The sequence below is a fragment of the Aptenodytes forsteri genome, unplaced genomic scaffold (assembly GCF_000699145.1).
Source record: "Aptenodytes forsteri isolate BGI_AS27 unplaced genomic scaffold, ASM69914v1 Scaffold238, whole genome shotgun sequence".
NCBI lineage: Eukaryota > Metazoa > Chordata > Aves > Sphenisciformes > Spheniscidae > Aptenodytes > Aptenodytes forsteri.
In genome coordinates, this window is record NW_008794584.1 from 172,426 (window position 1) to 193,445 (window position 21,020).

Below are 21,020 nucleotides of genomic sequence, written 5' to 3' on the forward strand. Positions count from 1 at the left end.
TCTGTATTTAATTTGATCATTTTTAGCACTGTGTGTATGCTATGAGGAGGACTAATTTATACATGGCTGAAGCCCTTTCTAACCATCCCCATCTTCTTTGCTTGGCTGTTCATCACAGTGATAGTGTCTGTAATCCTAGGCCCTTCTACCCTATTCAGATGCTTTTAGGCTTATTGAATGCAATACCTGGCAAACCTTTCTGATTTGCATTGGATGTTGTCCAATGAAAACCATAAAAACTTCCTACGTAGCAGCTGCTCTGTTAAAGCAAGACCTTTTTGCCTGGTAACAATAACAGCTCTTGCAGCATTTGGCATTAGATTCTCTCTGACTTGTTGGCTGTCAGGCCCAAGAGCACTGGACTCCTGCATGGTAGCTGGTAATTGTCACCCTTTTAGTTTGTGCTGCTGACTTGAAGCATGGTTGCGTCTGCCAAGTTTATGCATGGAGTGAGCTCAGGTGTTTGCAAGGTGAGTTTGCCTTCTTTCCTAAGAGACTGGTTCTGATTTAGTCATAAGCAAAACCTGTGGAAATGTAGCATGTACTTCTGCCGTGACATGTACTAATTTTGTCATTCCTTCCCCCTGCCCCTTTTTTCCCCAGATAAATGGCTCATTTAAATTGGGAGCTACTAAAATACTCTCTGGCTAGCAAATGCAGTGCCTAGCAGCAGTCATCAAGGACGAACCAAACATGAGTGGAGGAGGGGAACAGGTCGACATTCTTCCGGCCAATTATGTGGTCAAAGATCGCTGGAAAGTGGTGAGTAGCTCCGGCTTTGTGCTTCCTTTGGTGGCCCAAACAGATCTCCTCCTCCTGTAGTAGTATAGAAGCTTGTCTAGTTAATCGTGGGCTCCGGCAAGCAACAGTGGAGTGGTATGGTTTGACATGTTAGTAAGATACTGCAAGAAGATGGTTAATATTGCTCTAGTGTTTTTTAGACTGTCTGGTACTTTTAGAAGACTAAACCTGCCAAGGATTTTTAGGTAGGATTGAACTGTTGCAGCAGGCTGAGTCATCTTTTAGTAAGAAACTTAGATTTCGAGTTACTGTGGCAAAGAATACTACAGACGTGCCTATAAATAAATTACATTACAATAAAATAATTTAAAAGCAAATGTTTAAGGTTGGAATGTCAACTACTTCAAAAGTCAGAAATTCCATGATTAGCTTGTTGGTACAACTTCTGTGTAAATTTATTAGGATACTTTTTAAAATTATATCATCACATGTTAAGAGTTTTAGTTCTTCATGGGACAATGGTCTCATCTGTTGTACAAGCTGGATGGGGTACACTGAACTAGTAGCCACTTCATCTTTTATGTATTCATTGTATGGCTGCAGATATCACTATCCATTTAAATTCATGGCATGAGTTTGTCATTTAAACTCAGCTCTTTATGTTTCTTATTGCTGTAGTATCTGTGTCAGGTACTTTTTTTCTTTATTCATGCTTTTACCAGGTGATACAAGAGAACTATTAGCTTGCTTTTACAGATAGGGTTTCAAATTTAGTTAAACTTGATTTTTTTTTTTTTTTTTTTTTTTTTTTTTTAGCCTTTTTTTTTTTTAAGCCAAATCAGCTCTTTATGTTTCTTATTGCTGTAGTATCTGTGTCAGGTACTTTTTTTTCTTTATTCGTGCTTTTACCAGGTGATACAAGAGAACTATTAGCTTGCTTTTACAGATAGGGTTTCAAATTTAGTTAAACTTGATTTTTTTTTTTTTTTTTTTTATAGACTGCTTAATATTTATGACCAAAGCACAGCTCTGCTAGATATCATGGGCATCTAGTCATGCTCATCACTTCTATCGATGGGACCTGGCTGTCTTGCCTTAGGCACCCAGCAGATGAGCATGTGATTAATGATGGCTTGTGAGCAGAGACTTCAGCAGCTTGACACAGAAGAATGCTGTGGTAGAGACATGGGGAGAATCTCATCCTCTAGGCCTGTGTTTTATTGCCACCAGATTTGTTCAGAGGATGCAGTTCCTCTTACGTATAAGACTTTCTCTTTAGTCATAAAGTGAGGTCTCTGGGATGGTAGGGGAAGTAGCATTATATTATCACCTCAGTTAAAGAAACTAGAATATAACACATGAAAGGATCATGTACCTTTATACTTCTTGAAATTCTGTATGTGTTTTCTGAGAGTTTTTGTTTTCTGGCTTTAAAAGCTTTGCTTTTAAAAAGCTGAAAAAAAATTTAAATCCCATGTGTGCCATTGTGTCCATTTTTAACTTGGATTACCAGCGGTGTCTGAATCATTAAACTCAGAGCAGAAGCCTCGCTAGTTTGAACTACAAGTAATTTGTAGTAGTAGCACTAAGTCGTTTCTCTGTGCTAACTAGCTATGGTACAGCTGCCCTGTGAGTTTTGCAGTGGGCTGTGAAGAGCAGAGGACTAAAGAGACTCAGGACTCTGAACTCGCTTCAGTTCCAGGCTGTGGATAGGTTATTTTCAACAGCCCACTTCAGACAACATGCTATCCTTTCGTTAGACTTGCCTTGTGCCTGTATCTCTTTTGTTGCCCTGGACAGTTCCACCTTGCTCTGTTCTTGTTACTCCCCCATTGCCTGCCTCTCTTCATCCTAGCACTTTGCTCCTGCTTTCTCCACAGCCCTCACTTTTCTGTCTGGCCTATCCCCGAACAGCCTATTTATATTTAAGCAATTCAAACTGCTCTTCATTCTCCATGCTTCCTGAGAGCAGATGGAGAATCTCAATTTTCTCTGTGATTAGATACCAAAATGGAGACAACCCCTATCCCCCTCCCAAAGCTTTCTGGCACGGCTGAAGGAAAGTCTTGCTGTGCTCTTGCAGCTCTAGGTTGGAGCACGTATACTTGTTTTGGCAGGATGATACATGTGCAGGTTAACTGACATATAGGACTTGAAACATGCTCTGTGCTTATGGACTTCTCAGAAAATACTGTTTGCAGCTTTTATCTGACCCTCCTTGCACAAATGGAAGTTTCCACAGAGCCTACAACTTGGTCAGATTGGTGCATGTTCTTTGCAAAGCTGAATTTAGACACTCTCCTGAAGCTAAGCCATTTCTTCAGGTGTATGGTTGCAAATACTCATTCTTCTCCATTCTCCTTTACCCTAGCTAGCTTCAGCTTGTACAATTCCTACTGTTCATCAAACTTTGAGTTTCTCCTTCATAGACAGGAGTGCTAAAACTTCTGTAAATGACGGGAGTATTCTTTTAACAAAGTCTAAACTTTGTTCTTGGAAACAGCAGAACTCTTAAAAGCACCAAAAACTCCAAATAAAGCCTAAAATATGCTCAGTTATGTTCATAGAGGAACATTTCAAACTAATTTTAAACTTGGTAGAGGCACTAAATGTGGGATTCGGTGACTTCATTGTTGCATGAATCTGTGACTGGGGACTGCTAGAAGCTCTACCCACTAACCCTGCCTTAGAAAATATAGAAATGTGTAGCTATATTGTCAACAACAACGACCTCTAACTAGAGAAATAGCCTTTTATGTTTTATAATGTTGACTAACAGTAGTCTTCAATACTGCAGTGAGCTCATTGCCCCACTTGAAGGCCCTGAGAAATTACACAACTTGCTAAAGGGCGTAAATAGCAATGAGAAATTCTAATTCCCACCTCGGTGAGTAGAGCTGGGAATTTGGCCTTGTGCTATCTGAGTTGTGTGTTGTGAGCCTTCATTGAACAGTCATTTCTGCCCCACTAAAAAGTGCACACCCTTTAGGCAGGCCTTTTGCGCTGTTCCCTTGTTGTGCTTGATGTTGGTGCGGGACCAGTCAGAACTGTGAGCTGTATGGGGCTCGAAGTAATCTGGAAAAAATATAAAACCACCTCTGTTGGCCCAAGGAAATGGATAGCGTAGGATCAAGTGACAGATGAAAAAGGGAGTGTACCTTAAAGTGAGCATACAGCTGTAACCTCAGTAGTACCATTTTTTCTTTATCAGAGACCTTTCTGAATCTAACCCATAGCATGCAAGCTGGATAGTCCAAAGCTTTGCTGTGAGAGATGGATCCTGCTCAAGCAGGTGTGTGGCATATTTATGTGATGCTGGGGTTCAGCTGCCAGAAGGTTTTTTGTGTAATTTGTCCTCCCATTGTGACTGTCTCTGGCTGGGCATCTGCTTGAACCTTGTAGTTCTTAGTGCTGGCATACTTCCAGTATTGAGCCAATTTCTAATTTTAGATCGGTATAATGTATTCCTTGAATTCCTTTCCTCCTCTCCTCCTATATGCTGGCTGACAAAGTTTTGAAAAATGAAGATGTTAGTTCTCTGCAGTTAGCCTGTTGGACATTTTCCTGTCACGCCAAGTCAGTAAAGTTTGGCTGTCTGACAGCAATGATATTTTTGTTCTTATTTTTGGAGAAAGGCATGGGCAGGGAGTGCTTATGCTTTTTATCAAAACTTTTGGACTTGAAGAAGTATCCTTTTGAGTCATCATTCTTTACTTGCAGATATTTTTAATGTTTTGACTGGATGAAATTTGGACAGTACTGGAACCATGTGACTTTTGCTGAGACCCCCGAGGGTGACTTGATCCACACATGCTCTGAATGATGCGAACTGCTTAGTTCAGGGGAGAGAACAAAGTCAAACATAACTTGTACTTGCTTTGAACTAGGTATAGATGTTAAGGCTGAATGGATGTGTCTCTATTTCACCTAAATGCTTTGTATTGGGGATTCACAACTGAGATTTATTAGCAAGACAGAGTTGGCAGCTCCTGCACTGAGCTTTGAATGCAAGTGGTGACTCTTGTACACATGTATGCTCTTCTGTCAGGTGCAATCCATGCCTTGGTTTCTTCCAGGTTTCTGAGGTTCTTGAACCGAAGTTTTGGTTACACTTGTCCTTCTCCTGTTTATTTTAGAAACCTTGCTGGAAGCCCCACAAACCTTTGTGGACTCTTCACCTTGTCTTTGTCACAAAGGCCATTTATGGTTCCAAGAGGGAACTTGGGACAAGGAAGGTGCTTTGTCAGTCTTGGGGCCTGTTTTGGTCTCACTCTGTGCAGAATTGCTTTAAGTGGGCTTTGGCAGGTCTTCAGATAATTTAGAATGTGGCTGATTGACTTCTCCTTGATTGGCTTCTCACCAACTTTATATAAGTTAGTTTTCCCTTGAGATCAGTATAATTCCAGTCCTCCTAAGCAAGTTGAGTGGACTCAGAGTTTGGTGAATGTAAGTCCACTCTTCCTTATCTGTTGTTAAGTCAGATGAGGCCTGCTAACCATTTCTGGATCAAGTAACCCATTGAGTTGTGCAGCAGGTGTTGCAGTGCTCCTAAAAGGCAGTAACAGTAGTCCCTGTTTGACCTTGTCAGTATTTGAAGCCTGTGGGTTGAAGCCTTGACCATGGCTGAGTTCATCATAGGTCGCTGGCTCTTGGTTTGGTCCTTTACTCTGGATTCAGAGCACATGTTCTTGTTCCACTCATGCCTTGGTCCTGGAGAGTTTTCCTGGGAAGGTCTAGTCTTTATATAATATCCTTGGAAGGCAGACTTTGTTTAGAGCAGCAGCGTCATATATCCTTGCCAAATAAAAGATTAAATTTGCAATTGAAGGCTATTTTTGGTTGGGGGGGGGGGTGTTGCCTTGGTTTTTTGAACTGTCCCTCTGTGAGTACTGATTTCTGCTTAGTGGGAAGGCTGTGTGTTGTTTGGTTTGTGTTTTTTTTTTTTTTTTTAATAGGCTCTGGAGGCTTGGGCTGCAAGAGTCTTTTCAGGATAATGTTTTGTTTTGTTTTTTTTTTTTTTTTAATAGGCTCTGGAGGCTTGTGCTGCAAGAGTCTTTTCAGGATAAATCAAAAATATTTCAGGATATTTAAAGGAGACTTCAAAGCGAGCCATCTGTGTCCTGTGTAACTACTGATACGTCCAGGGGGGCTTTTGGGAATGGCTTCCCCCATCAGGACATGGCTGTTTTGTGTTGGTAGTCCTGAGGGACAGTCCAGTTTGGGGAATTCCTGGAACCCCCTAGTTGGAGACTGCCACACTGAGGGGTCAAGTAGAGTGGCTTTTTGGTGACAGTTTACTCCAAGGGCCTAATGTGGCATGAAACCTCTTAGAATATGGAAGAAGCACTGCAATGAGCTGTATGGTTGTGTGGCTGTTAGAGGGATGCTGGAAGGACTGAAATCATGTCTGAGATGCAGCTTACTTAATTTTAGTTGTCTATATGCAAGTTCAGATAGATACCTGTGTTTGATCAGATGAATTGTTCACTTGATTCCACAGGCTGTAATGGAAACCTGGACACCCAGCTCACATATAGGCTCGTGCATTTAGGTAGAATGAATCCTGCTGGTGTTGTCAGCCTGCATCCCAGTCTTAACAGTTAATGGACTGGTGGAAGGTAGGAAACAGGATGAGAATATTCCCAGTGCAGCGAGGCTTAGCATGGGCTGGTGACTCGTGATTACCACTTAGGAGGTTCTCATTAGATGTTCCCTTCTTTCTTGACTTTGTGTTTAATGGCTTCATTATTTGTTTATTTTCTTGAGTGGTATATGCCCATCTCTCCTTTGTGTCCACCAGAAGGCTGTGCGGAGTTCCCCTTAGACAGTGAACTCCCACAGAGTACCCAAGCAATGAGGAAATGCCTGTGTGGTATAAGCCCCTGACCTCAGCCAAGGCCTTGAGTTGCAAGATAACAACTTGCTCTGCAACAAAGAAAAGAAAATGGCTGCCAATGGCCTCTGGATGTTGCTGAAAAATCAAGGAGGATGGCAGTGCTGGTAATGATGAATAGGACCATCTGGTGTGCTGGGAAAAGTATGCCAGAGAATAATTTCCATAAGAGGGTGAGAGAGGATGTGAGGAAGCAGAGGCAGCTTGAGGGCTCTTGGACAGCGAGGTGCATCCATTGGCTGGAATGTGTGTATAAAATCGGTTTTCTGATTCAGCAGAAGCTCTGATCTTGATCTCATGTCATCTCGCATTTGTTGCTCCGTAGACTTGGTCCTCTGTCCAAGGGGTCCTCTGATTTGGCTGTTTTCCCAGGTGAGCAGTCTCAACACCTGTACCTGCTTATCCAATGCACATGTTCTTTTGCTTTTTCTGAAGTAGCAATCCTAGTCTGTCCTTAGTTTTTCTGGGCTCCTGATCATTCTCTTCATCCTGAAATGAACCACTCCTAACTCAGTGGGAGCCTCTAGCAGCAACATGATTGATATTGTGCATTGTACATGACTAGACATTCCTACAGATGCTTATAGTGCCACTATCCTAATCATATTACTGTGTTGTTCCATTTATATTGTAGTGGCTTTGCATTTTGACAACTGTGTTGGATGTGGGAGCTGTCCTTGTTAAGGCCAGTGAATGGAAAAGGATCACTGTCTGCGTCTGTGCTGGCTCAGCAATATTTCTTCCCAGATCCATTTCTTGAATTTGCAACCCAGCGAGATGTTTGGGTAGTCTATGTTTCTTCTCCATCCAAGCTATGTTGTGTTATATTTATTACTGTTGACTTTTGCTTGTTATGTTACCCATTTTCCCACTGAGACTTTTTAAATCTTCCTAAAAGCCCTTCCGGATCCCGACTAAACTTTTTGCCTTCTGCAGTTTTTACTGTCCCTTTCCCTTCTGTGTCATTAATACCTCAGGCAACAGAAGATCTTGTGTACTGAATCCTGAGGTATTAGCTGTTGTTGCTATGCTGAATGTAGCATTGTTTTGATAGAAAGATTTTTTTAATAGCCAGCTCACTTAGTGTGAATTTCCAAGTACAAGTAGGGCTGCACTGTAATAATTTATGAATAATATGTGGTGACCTAGTTATTGGGCTGTTTATTGTATGAATATGCCTGTTTAGCCCAGTAGAAGGTTGTGAGGAAAAATAACAAGTAAAAGGAGAAGAATGGCTCCGGACAGCAACTCTCAAAGGGTTATCAAGAAATAGCTTCAGAGGCAATAGTCAGACTGTTAATACAGAAAGTACTACCTTCTTCATGCAGAGCTGTTTTTCTTGACCTGGGAGCCAGAAAAGCAAATGGTTTGGGTCGCTTTAAAAAGGAAAAACAACCTGCCCTTGAGAGGCAGGGCCCTTTGTTCAGCAAACCGGACAGATGCACAGAACAGGCCTTCTGTGGTGCAGAATAGACTAAAATATCATCTAAACCTCATTAAACATTGTGTAAGATACATGTTTGACTATCTGCCTGATTTAAACTTCTTTTTCTCTTCAAGAGTTATTGCTGCCATTGGAAAGAAGCAGCACTCAGGGCTTCCTGAGCAGTTGTGAACAGAGGGGACATAAAATGCTGAAGGGAAGGGCTGCAGCTAGGTTCAATGAACAAGTGCTAAGCAGATCAAAGGAACCCTGATCTAGCTCTGCTGTAAACCTGAATTTGTTCCTGGGCAGCATAGTATGCTTTAAATATATCTAAGAGAAACAAATATAAAATAATTTTCCTGGCATAGACATTGACACTTGCAACATGTTAGGAGTCTGTCTTATGCATGCATATGTATAACTATATGTGCATATGCTGTCAAGTCTCAGCAGAAGGAGAATCAAGGAATCACCTTCCAGGAAAGGCAGAGGATCCCAGCTTGCTCTCTGAGTGGGTAGCTACTCTAGAACAGGCAGACGATCTATCTCTAGTAGGTGCGTATCAAATATGCTGAAACTTAGACGTCTTTAGCTTTGAGTTTATGTCAATTGAAATTGTTTTGATTCCAAGTAGTGATATCCTCTATTGTGAAACAGTCTTTAATTTTGCTCAGAGACACAAAAAGCATCATCTGGTGTGGTTTAAAATTAAAAAGAAGAAAAAGAGAGAAAGAGAAACAATGGAGCTGTATTTGTGGCTTGTATGTAACTGTTTTGAGGTAATGCAGTTGGCAGTTCTCTGAAATGTGACACTGAAGTAACTTCACTAGCAGAGCAGGTCAAGCATCTTGTAAAATACTCCAGTGGATGTTTTTTTCTGTATTTAAAATCCTGTGAATGAGATGTAAACTTCATTTAACTTATTTCTTGAAAGCATTATTTCCAACTACCATGGTTGTGTTTTACTGCAGAGATGTGTTTGTTGAGAGGGAATGACAGTTTTTATCTACCATGGTCTGGATAGTGGTTCTACTATCTCCTTGAAGGGTCTTTCCTTGAATTTTGGCAGGAACATTATTGAGGTAATAGACGTTATCATTTGCTTTTAAGTGTATCACATGTCATCGCTTGCTAGGCTTGTTCTTTGTTGTTACAGCAAAGAATTTATACATAGCACAGTCCAGTGGGTAGCTGGACTTTTGCCTAGCTGTGCAGTGAAGGGATTCAGGCACGGCACAGATTGGGAGCTAAGTTTGTTCTCCCTATGCAGTAAAGAAGCTAGTGCCTGGCTCTGAGAGCCAATTTGATGTTCTCTCTCTTGTACCTTGTACCAAACCTCTTCGTACTTTTCTAGTTGAAGAAGATTGGTGGTGGTGGCTTTGGGGAGATCTATGAGGCGATGGATCTGCTGACCCGTGAGAATGTGGCCTTGAAGGTGGAATCAGCCCAGCAGCCCAAGCAAGTTCTCAAGATGGAAGTGGCTGTCCTGAAAAAGCTGCAAGGTAAGGCAGAAAGCTCTTTGGAAGTGCTAAAGATCACTCTGTGTGTTAACAATTAGAATCCAAAGTTGCAAATGGTTTTTATAATTTCCTCTTCAGCTTCCATCTACATGTGATGTTACATTAAGTCATTCAGCTCAGAAAGTTATTACATTCTGCAAAGTGTCCTACTCAAGTGAGTTCCAACTACAGGGACTATTTTTGTCCGCCAGGCTGTAAGAACAATGAGGAGACTTAAACCAAACTGTTGGTACGCTGGTCTGTACACTCTGGTGATACTGATTAGACAGTAAGGAATAGAGCAAGCAATGTCTAAGAAATGAGGTTAGCTGATTGCCTCCCAGAGGACCAGGACAATGTTTGTGACTATAGCACTGTGAGCGTGACAGAGTCTTCAAGTAAAACGGTTGACTAGTAGATGAGTGCAAAACGTGGATAACATGAAGTATAGGGAAACTGGCAATTAGTTAATTTTTCACGTACCTGAAGGCAAAGTGTGAAGTGATTTTTTAGGTCTTTTAGTTTTGGGAGTTGGTGGTTTTGAATTATGTTAATTTGAATGATATGCCTATTCTTAACTTTTCCTAACACAGCTTTATATTGGTTTGCATGTGGAAGTCAGCCCTGGGACCATCGATTTCTGTAGTTGAACCTGGCAAAGCTTATAAGCAAGTTTCAAACTGACTGGGAAGCAGCAAAATGGGAGCCTGCCTTGACTCATGTCCAACCCTGCTTCCACTTAAGAGATTACACTGAAGGGGGACTTGCCTTATGCCAGGATGCTGTTTTCTGTTTGCTCAGATGAAACTATAAATAAGGCTAAAAGTTAAAACTTCCTTTGCTGGTCTTTAAAGTCACATTATCAGGAGTGAACTAGTAGAATAGGGTGAAAGAAGCCAGCCAGTATCCCAAAGGCTTTTGCAATGCTGATGAGATATAGTTTAACGCCAAAGGGTGCAAGGGAGCAGTCTTGCTGCAGTTGTTCCTGGCTGAAAGAACAGTGAGGGGGCTTCTACTAAAAACTGATTGCTAAGGGAGGATGTAAACAAGGAATTTCCAAATCTCCCTTTGAGGAACTGAGAACTGCTGTTTGCTGAAGTGCATTGTGCATGAATTTCCTTGTGAAGGCAAGGCCAGCTATTGACAGGTACAGTTTACACGTTCTAGTATAATATGCCTTTGAAGGGATGTTCCTTTTTGCAGGATTCCCACCTGGGCTGAGGAAACACCTTCCCATGAAGCAGTGAGTAGTATCCTTATCACCAGGGTTTATGCTTCAGAGATAGTGTTGTGGCCCTATGTCTGTGTCTATACCTCTGCTCTTGCACAAAATCTCCAGAGATATGATTGAATTAGAGGGTGAGACTGTTGCAGGTCTTGTGAAACAGGGGTTACTCAATGTTTGTGACAGATTGCCTCTAGGTAAAAGTCAGTGAATTATTTTTGGAGGTCAAATAGTTTTCCACAGTTCAGCTCTTCTAAGAGGAGGACTGATAAGGCCTTTTTTGAATACGCTGTATTGTAATAGATGCAGCTGATCTGTGTAAAGAGAATCGAAACAAAGGATAAATCAACCCAGGTCATTAGGAGGAAGCTTGCTGTTGATCTGTGAAAGGCCTGGATACACAGAGCTCCCAGAGAACAGCAGAGCAGGTGGCTGAGGTCTGAAAGCAATGTAGTGAGGGCAAGCAAGGCAGAGATTTAGTTTTTTGCATTTGGTTGTACACTTGGAACTGCTCTGAATTGAGTGAGAGTGTGACTGTGTATGACAGCGGATTATTAAAATACCAAGAGACGATGCTATCATGCCGGCTAGTGTCAATATGTGTTACATCCAGGGCAGGGAATGCCTGAAAAGCGTGACCTGAAGTCACCAAATCAGAACTAGCATCAGAAAATGTGCAAGTTGACAACTAATATTCATGCTTTGCCATCAGTGTTTATTTCTGGAAAATAATTGAGAATACCAAATGCTTGAAAAAACACCCACAGTTGTACACAGCATGATCCTGGTAATTGGGGAGAGGGAGTGGTGGTGTGTGGAATTAGGGAAGTCCCTTCGCAAAGCAATTATCAAATATTAAGGGAGAGAAAAGACAGAAGAAGCAGAATTGGCTATGCATCAGCTATCCTGCATTTAAGAATGACAAATTACTTCAGCCATATTTTTCAAATCAAGCTGTTCTGTGAAGAATTTAGCTTTTTTGGTTCAAGGTTAATCCCCAAATGCCATACTGAAATAAATGATAAAGTTAAAATAAGAAATAAGGTTGAGAGAGTTGGGAATCATGTATTGTGTATGTTTTCGCTGTGAACTGTTGTGAAGAGGTGAGAAACATTTCGGAAAGGGAGATGCTGGCTTTATCCAAACAGTTGGTGGATGGAGGAAGTTGGTGGTATTACCATAGGTGATATAGCCAGTTCATGGTTTTCCAGGTGAAAAGCAAGGGAACAGTGTTGTCTAAAATTCCTCTGTACTTTTCTGGTAGAATTGAACATTGCAGTCCCTCTTAAATAGTACAGCTTTATTGTTTTCTATTTAGGTATCACACCAACATTAAAGGACTAATGAGCTGCTGCTCTTTTCAGAGCTTGTGATCAGGGTCTTGCAAGTTGCTAGAGCTTCACAGAGTTTGGGATAGAGAAGGCTGGCCATTAGCCCATACTGCAGACCTACTTCAGGACCTGATTTGGGTGCAGCCTGACCTCTCAGTGCAGTAGCTCCTGATCAGTTTGGTCTGCAGGCCGTTGCCAACAGTCAGGCTTTCTGGGACACTTTCTGGAATAGCCGCATAAGGAACGTAGCTGCAGGTCCTTCACAATGTCCTTTCTGCACTGGCAGTCTGCACAGAACAAGTGGGGAGCTAACCAGTTAATTACTCTTCTAGAGAGTCTCTATACCTTCTCATAAACACTGTGCAGTTTTCTACTGCGAGGGTGGTCAAACACTGGCACAGGTTGCCCAGAAAGGTTGTGGAGTCTCTGTCCTTGGAGATACTCAAAACCTAACTGGATGCGGCCCTGGACAACTTGCTCTAGCTGTCTCTGCTTGAACAGGTGGGGTGGACTAGATGATCTCAAGAGGTCCCTTCTGACATAAATGATTCTGTGACATTTGTGCTTGGCTACGTGAGATCACTGCCACTTCAGTATCTCTCAACTGCCCTGCAGAGTCATTCTGTTCTGCTCTTACTTGATTTGATTCTTCTAGCTGTATAGTGCTTTTTCTTTATCTGTTTAGATATTAATGTGTTTGCCAAAGGCAAAGTTCTTTCTGACTTGTATTGTTACTTGCAAGGATCATAGATCATCTTCTGACCAACATTCCAAATCTTTATACTCTCTTGGGGCTGGGAAGCAGCAGCAATGGTGCCCTTGTAGGCTTTGAGTGAAACATGATTGAGAAGTCAGCTTACAGAGTTTCTTGCTCAAGCAGGTGATGAGCTGAAGCTCCCAGTTGTCCTGTTGTTGCACATTTACCCAAAAAGCTTCCAGCAAAATTTCTGTCTTTTTCTTGCCTTCCATGGACTATTTTAGTGAAAATCAAAACCTCTTGGTCCCACAGAGTTGCTGTAGAGTATTTCCTTGTTCAGGCTGGGCTTGCAGGGCTCAGGACATTCTGTCTGGTGTTACTCTATCTGGCCAATTCTAATCAGAGCACCACAAGATAACTTTTTTTTTTCATCTTTGTCAAGCACTGTTTGGCTTACATTGTCCTGTTGCTCCCCTCTTCTGACAGGGCCTTGGCACTGTTGAACCAAAGCCGTTTTCTCAGTGCATGTTGGTAAGCTTGCTTGAGGAACAGGAGAATTGCATTCTCTTTTTGGTACCATTAGGAATGTTGACCTCAGTATCACAATGTGTATTACTGTCCTTGCTGCTCAAGGAGGCCTGCACCCTCCACAGTGCCTGATTTTACCCGTATCATCATTGCAGCACGAGCAGATGGGATCCTCCATGATGCCAGGCCTCTTCCATGAGGACTCACCATTTGAAAATAAGTCTTTCTTTCCAAATCCTCACCATGTGGTGGCACTCAGGCAACCATACCTTGTTGTAGGACCAGTGGCCACTACAGATGATGACCTTGGACCTCTTTTTTACTTGACACACTTAAACATGTGTTTACCCACTGTCTGCTGTAGGTGAAGTTCTCTGCTGTTTATCAACACCAGCCTGAGCAACTCTTTTGGCGTGACTACAGGATTTGCTCACCACTTCTGTTGGGCTTGATTATCTCTGGCTTATCTGTCCCTTCCATGGATGAAGGAGTAAGCAGGACTAAGTTTACCTGGAGGATCAGAAAATTTTACTTCCTTGAAGAAGGCTGCTGTGCAGTTCCCAGCTACTGGGTGTCATGGAGAGTCCAAGGAACTGCATCAGAGAGTAGACTTTTGCAGTAATAGATTCTTATATACATATTTATCTCTAAAGCATGCAATAAGTAACAAGCAATATGGAAATGATATGTAAAATTCATGGTGTACAGCAATAAGAAATGTGTGTATGTAGTTGGTAAGTATAGGGATAATAAAGTAATAGTATGAAAAAAGATAATAAGAAAAATTATTTTATAGATGGCTAATAGAGAATTACCCTCCTAGGGATGAAGAACTTACCTATAACAAATTCAGAAACTGTTTCAGGGATAGTTTGGCACATCTGCACAGGGAACTTCTGCATGAATACAGCTTCTCTGTCAGAAGAATACTATTTTAGTGCCAAGCCCTCATTTTATTACCTTAATCACTACTGTAAAATTATCTTTAAGTGAGATAATTGTATATGATTGTACCATTTGCACATATTTTTAACCTATTGGGCTTTTCTACTTTGCCATCAAGCATTTTGAAACCAAGCCTAAGCTGCATTGGCAAAATACTCCTTGCAGATACAACTTGTCTCCAGCAGAGAAGGTTGATGGTTTAGTTGTATCTGCAAGTGTTTTGCCGTGTAGACAAGCCTTTTGATCACATATGTTAAAAAGCAAATGGAAATAAGATCAGTATGGCTAAGTGAATTAGCAACTTGCTTATCCAGAGAGCAAGAACAGCCTTTGCTGGGTTTTCTGTTTCACCCTCTTAAGCTACATCTACATCAGTGAGCAGTATAGTACCAGCAAATCAGTGGATAGAAGCAGTTGCTCAGGCCTCTACATCTCCAGCATATATGGCTTGCGGATTTTACACTATAAACAGCATGTGTTTTGGGGATTTTGCTTTGGGTTAGTTTTAATCTGTTCCCCCTGTCTGAGGGACCAGTTGTTGGTTTGGACTGTCTCCTTTAGGATTTGGGAACTCTTTGGTATGCACCTGGAATGGAGCTCCTGGGTCTGTTTGATCAGAAAAGTTTATGTGACCCAAAGCCACTCTGTGAACAACACTGACACAGGGTAATTGCAAAGATTTATGGCAGTATGGGGGCTTGCTTTAAAACCTCATTGCTATTATAAACCAGGACTCTGAGACTCCTGTTCTTTGGAATCATGGGGAGAAAAAATGGGATGGTTTCCTGTCATTGAACACAGGGAAGGAAGAGTCCTGTCACTTCTAGAAGAACAGATTTTTTTTCCATATCTTCAATGCTTTTCTAACCCTTTGAATACAGACAGACAGAAACCTGCCTGCTCTGTCTGTGACGTTTTCCCACCCTAGATTTGCTGTGGAGCAACATGCAGGTGGCAAAGGAGCACCTGTGAAATACTATCCGGACTCTGTTTCCCATCTCTGAGGTCTTTGAGGTTAATCAAAACGCAACGGCTTTGTTAGAACACCTCTTGCACAGCTTTTGAGGTGCTTGGCTTGGGCTATCTCAGTATCAGTCTACCTTTCCAACAGCAGCCTTAATTGCAGAAACAGTAAACCAGTATCCCTGATTAAATCCAGTGGATTATTTTCTCTCGGTTTCGGGCTGCTGCACAGAGGGGTGTGGAAACCATCTTTACATGCCAAACCAGGCACTGTGTCTGCTCTAGATGCTCAGCTGGGGCTGTGTGGGGCCTGGCAGCAGATGCTTTGAATTAAAAAGTATCCTCCCTGGCCTTACCCACTTCTTGATAGGTCTCTCTGGGAGCACTCTGAGGGCTTGTGAGACTAGGATGGTGCAAAAGGATCTCTCATGAGGGATCTCTCATGAGGCATGCACTTCAGATGCCTTCTGGTCCACAGGCTCCCCAAAATATGGATGTGGCCATGGCATTCAGTTTCCTTTGCTGGGCTCCTCCTTAGAGCAGCCTAACAGTCAGTTAGATTGTCAGTTAAAATGGCCAGATTATTCTGGTGCTGAGCACTGTTTTCTGTTCATCCGCAGTGGCAATTTTGCTGCGGTGTGAGGCTACAAGGCCCCGTGTACTTGCATTTGACCTCACTTGGCAGACAGATATTCCTAAGCTCTCTTCAGTGTGTCATTTTCTTTGTAAATGCCTTCTTTTTCAGTGTAACCAATCTCATTGCGTAGGACTGTGATTAATTTTATTCTGCAGTGCAGAGATCTTCTGCATATTGAGTAGTTGTGCAAGACGCAGCCTGGTCACAGGCATTGTAGTTTTTGAGTACCTGATTTTATTATAGCAGATAGTGAAGCAGGTCTGTGTTGATTGTTCCCCGTTTACTGCCAGGGGTTGGACAGGTAAGGGTTTCCTAACAAAATAAGGGAGGAAAAGGGATCTTGCTTGTGTTTTCTCATTTGCCAGTCTTAGTCTCTTCTTTTTGCATACGCGAGTTTTTTGTGTTAAAGTGGTGCCTTAACTCTGATTCAGTTTCTGTTACTTTTGTAGACACGTTTTATATGTTTCTACAGTATTTTGCTAGGTTGATGTAACCAACCTATCTGTAAAGGCTGGAAAGCCAGGTAAATTAGCCTTGGCAGGTCTTTAGGCTATCACAGTGTGGCAGATTCAGACACTTGATGTAGCTCTAGCCTCTCTGCCCAGCACTGCATTTTTCCGTGTGGAAGAGTCCTGTGGGTGTTTGAATGAACTGGCATTTGGGTCACATGTTTTCTGTGTCAGCCATGGTGTCACGGGATGGGGGAAGGACATGGGATGGATGAAAGAGGATTTAAAACACTTTTTTTGAGGCTGTGTTGAATTCTTGCTCCTTCGCTATTCTGCCTTGTCCTGTGTGGGATCTATTATGAGTTGCTCATCTTAAAGTTTTTAGTGGTCTTGGGAAACAAGTAGAAGAAATTATGCCATGCAAGGTCAGGCAGTTTTAGTTTTTACTGTTTGATTAGAAGATGATGACCAGCCTTTTGTTTTTATGTCCATTAGTTCATTCATTTATTACAGAAGCACTAACAAGGTTAACCCAGTTGATTAAATCCTAGTTGATTACTACTGGATAATGTAGTTATTTAAGCCTTCCTTGCAGCATAGCATTTGTTTTCTCTCATGTTCGAAACTCTTTGTCACCAAGCTGAGTTGACAAGTCCCTGAAGTCAGCTAGTTTGTCTGGCCAGAGATGAAACTTGCTAACTGCAAAGGAAAGAAAACTGTATGCTAGTCAGCTTTGCCAAGCTACAGACACCATTTCCAAGTAAAGTTAGAAGATGATGAAAATAACTCTCATTTTATTTTCTAGTCCTGATGGATCCTCCATTTCTTTAGAATATTTGTACAGAAGTGAATTCAATATCCCCACAATACAAAATCTGTGATAAGCTGATAAACCTGATACTGATGTTGACAGGTGAATAAAAAAGAGGATAGCTGTAAAATGTATATTATATCTACAATGTGGAGCATGAGAAATAGCTGCAGCTTTCCAAATGCCGGTGAGAGCAATTGTATAGCTAGATGTCCCCAACTGTGCATATAATAGAGATCCTGGCAGTGCCAAGTGCTCAAGTAAGGTATGTCACTAAGCACTTGGGCTTTTCCTATGCAGTTGTCTTTAGGGTTGAGCTGCTGGATGACTGTGCCATGCTGGTTATTTTTGGCCAGCAGTATACCATTGGTTTTGATACTTCATGTATTACCTGAATAAAAAGAAACTTGACTGATGATTCTGGAATTAAGCTGAGTTTGTGATTAGAGAGGTCAGAGGCCGCTGCTGATGCAAGAGGCAGGCCTTAAAGAAAAGTGAGTGTTTGACACGGATAGATCCAGAGGATAATTTAGGCTGGTGGAGGGTACCTCTGGAGGTCTCCAGTACAACCTCCTGCTCCAAGTGGAAAGAAATAGATCAGGTTGCTCTGGGCCTCTTCCAGTGAAGTTTTGAATGATTTCCAAAGACGGAGATCCCACAGCCTCTCTGGGCCCCTGTTCCAGGGTTTGACCACCCTTGTGGTGAAAAAGAAATGACACCTAATGGGAATTTCCCATGTTGCAGCTCGTGTCCAATGCCTCTCTGTGTGCCTCTGAGAAAAGTCAGACTCCATCTTCTTGGCACTCTTCTGTTAGGTGGCTCTGACCAGCAGTTAGATCCCCCTCTGCTGCCTTCCTAAGGCTGCACAAACCCAGTTCTCTGACGCCTTCTTTGAATGTCATGTTCTCCTTTTCCTGCAACCATCCTGGTGGCCACTGCTGGACTTGTGCCGTTATGTCAGTGTTGGTCTTGTACTGCAGAGGAAATGCAAGAATTGGTAAGGTAACAATTATAAGAATAACAATAATTGCCACAAGATTTATGATAATCTATGCAGTAGAAGTTTCTTCAGTGTTTTGGATGGACTGTTAGCAATGAGACAGCTAATCTATGGAGATGAATCATAAAATAATTTTAGCATAAATTTAAAAGATTAATTCTTCGACTCCTTTGGGGAGAAGAGTGGTTATTTGTTTTCTGCAGGTGAAAATGCAGGAAATATGGATTCTGTTACAAAAAAACCCCAAAACTTCAAATTGCAACAATAATGTCACATATTTCTTTCTTACTATTTATTTGATTCGTTTCGTTGCTGTATTGAAAATACATTACCAATATTTAAGAACTTAAACGAGTAGAGGATTGGAATGAATATTGGTTTCCAGCAGTTTGAAATTGATTAATATGGAAAAATACACTCAAAAAAGAATCATAACTTAATTTTTTAAGTGCTGTGTAATGAATGTTTTTCATGTAATGAAAGTTTTTTAAGTATTAACATGGGGGTTTTAATTATATCTCTACAAGGTGATGACTATCTATCCTAGGGTGGAAGGGTTTTCCAGATACTTGAAGTTATTTTTATACATGAGGACATGGTTATTGACTGTAATTTTTAAGTTCCTTCAGAATAAGGATGGTGAAGACCATTTCAGTAACTGAAATATTTGTATTTCTTACCCAGTATTATATGGGAGATTATGATATTCATTTTAGTTTAAAGGCAGCAGTAGAAAGAATATTTTTCTGTGGGTGAACGTTAAAACATTGCGTTAACTAAATCCTTGGAAAAATGAATGCATGTGAAACAAAATAAAACACATGTTCTCTGAAACTTTTCTCAGGTCAGTGTTTATGAACATCAGGCTGACTTATTCCTCCAACCTATGTTAGTTAGTTAACAGGCCAAAACTCTTTATAATCTCTTGCTCTGTTCCTTTACTTTGTTGGGAGATAACTGCTTCGTTTTAGTAATAAACAAATACAGATATAGGACTTACTTTCTAAAGTATGAGCTTGTGGTCTTCTCTAATATCAGGGTGGCTGTTCAGTGGAACAGTCTAGCAAAGGAGCAGGTGTGATCTGGCAGTTAGTGCAGTAAAATGGTTGTGAGGCTGCCCGTACTAAGTATACCTTGAAAAAACTTTTTTTTTTTTCCTTTTCTTACTTTTCTGGGTTAAAATATGCTTTGCTGCTCTCTGTGCTATGGTCTGCATGCTTGAGGAGGGCATGTGTGAGGAAGGAGGGCTATTTCCTTCTGCCTTAAAGTATGACAGTCTCGTCATCCTGGCTGCACAGGAGGTTATTATGAAGCCCCCAAGAACAAATCATGTTAATTCTGATCAGCCTCAGGACTGATCTGCAGGAATCCCAAAGTCATGCCTGACTTGCAGCTTCCATTTGCTACTTCAGCATGGCATGAACTCCTCTGACAGAGCAAACAGTTTTAACCTGGTGCCTCCTTTAGTTGAAAAATTAGTAAAAGCCTTGGAAACCCAGAGGGGTTGATGCTGCAAGCATTTATCTCATCTATATGACCAGCTGGCTGTACATACACCACCTCTAAATGTGGCCTGCTTTCTCTACTCTGTTATATTCCTTTTGTTTCATGCAGGAATTGGCACAGCCTTCCCTCCCCCACTTTCTTCTTTTCCTGCTGTTGCTTGTGTTGCAGAATAGTGCATGGGAGAGCTGTTCCAGGGAAAGCCTAAATTCCCAAGACCAACAGGTCAGGTAGGAGCCCATTTTAGGCTGGAAAGGAGGATTCAATATAAAATCAAGTCAGTTTGGGGATGTGGGTCATCAAGAACTGTCAGTCAGTTCATCATTTTCAAAAATTATAGTAAGCAGAAACACGTTGTCGGCCTAAACATGCATACAATTCTCAAAGATAATAAATTAAAAATATAAATGCTTTTTCTTTCTGTAAATTTTGTGATCCAGAAAACAATAATGTTATGGAGGAAACTGATTTAAAAAAAAAGAAAAAAAAAAAAAAAAAAGGGTCTCAGGAATATACTCGAAATCAGAAGAGGCAGTACCGAATTAGCAGGGATGTCTTAGGTCACAATGAAGTCTATTGGACACTACCACTCCTGTTTCACTGAAATGATTGATTTAGGTGGCCAGGTTCTCCCTGTCACAGGGGATTGATTTTTAATGTTCTTGTCTGTAGTTTTACAGCAATAAAAAGCACATGGTGTCCTGCCTGTTAGTGCTTTGCAATTATTTAAAATAATAAAAGCAAGTAAAAATTGGAGTAATTTACCCTTTTTACCACACAGTAGCTCTCATTGCCAGTAGAAACAGTCATTGTTTTGGCTGTTGCCTCAATATCCATCTCCTGGTGCTCTGAAAGGCAAAACAAAGCAAAGTGGGTCTCACAGTGTGTCTGTAAGTAAGCCAGGCTGGTCTGTGTGAATCTGTACGGACATAGAGGAGTCAGGTCTGGGATGAGTGTGGACCTGCGCTGGCCTGTCCATCCTGTCTGAGACCTGTGTAGATTGCCAGTTTGCTGAAGCACGTAAGTATCATAAGCTCCTAAAGAAACATAACTGGTTCTTTCTGAGGTTATCCAGATATGTTGGCTTTGTAGCCACAAATCTGGCTTTGAGGCTGCCTTCACATTGGCAGGCAGCGTAGCCATCCATATTGGGACCCATGGCAGGAAGACGTGTAGGACCGTTGAGGCTTGCTGGTGGTCCCTTCTTGGTAATACCAAGGCCAAGACATGTGCTACATTCAGACAGTGTCTCAAGGAGTTCCCTCAGAAAACCAAAAACCTGTATGTCAAAATCAACACTGAATTTGCAATGAATGTGCAGATAGTAGGAAACCAGTGGCACCCAGTACTCATGGGCACACACAGGACATGG

The 21,020-nt window shown here is 41.5% G+C and overlaps 1 protein-coding gene across 1 annotated transcript in view; it reads left to right on the plus strand.

Moving 5' to 3' along the window:
- Positions 1–639: 639 nt before the first annotated feature.
- Positions 640–21,020, plus strand: part of TTBK1 (tau tubulin kinase 1) — a 98,990-nt gene continuing 78,609 nt past the window's right edge. Inside the window, exons 1-2 of the mRNA XM_009272604.2 lie at positions 640–762; positions 9,415–9,562. Coding sequence (XP_009270879.1) covers positions 655–762; positions 9,415–9,562 — 256 coding nt within the window. The 5' untranslated portion in view covers positions 640–654. The remainder of the gene's footprint in view (positions 763–9,414; positions 9,563–21,020) is intronic.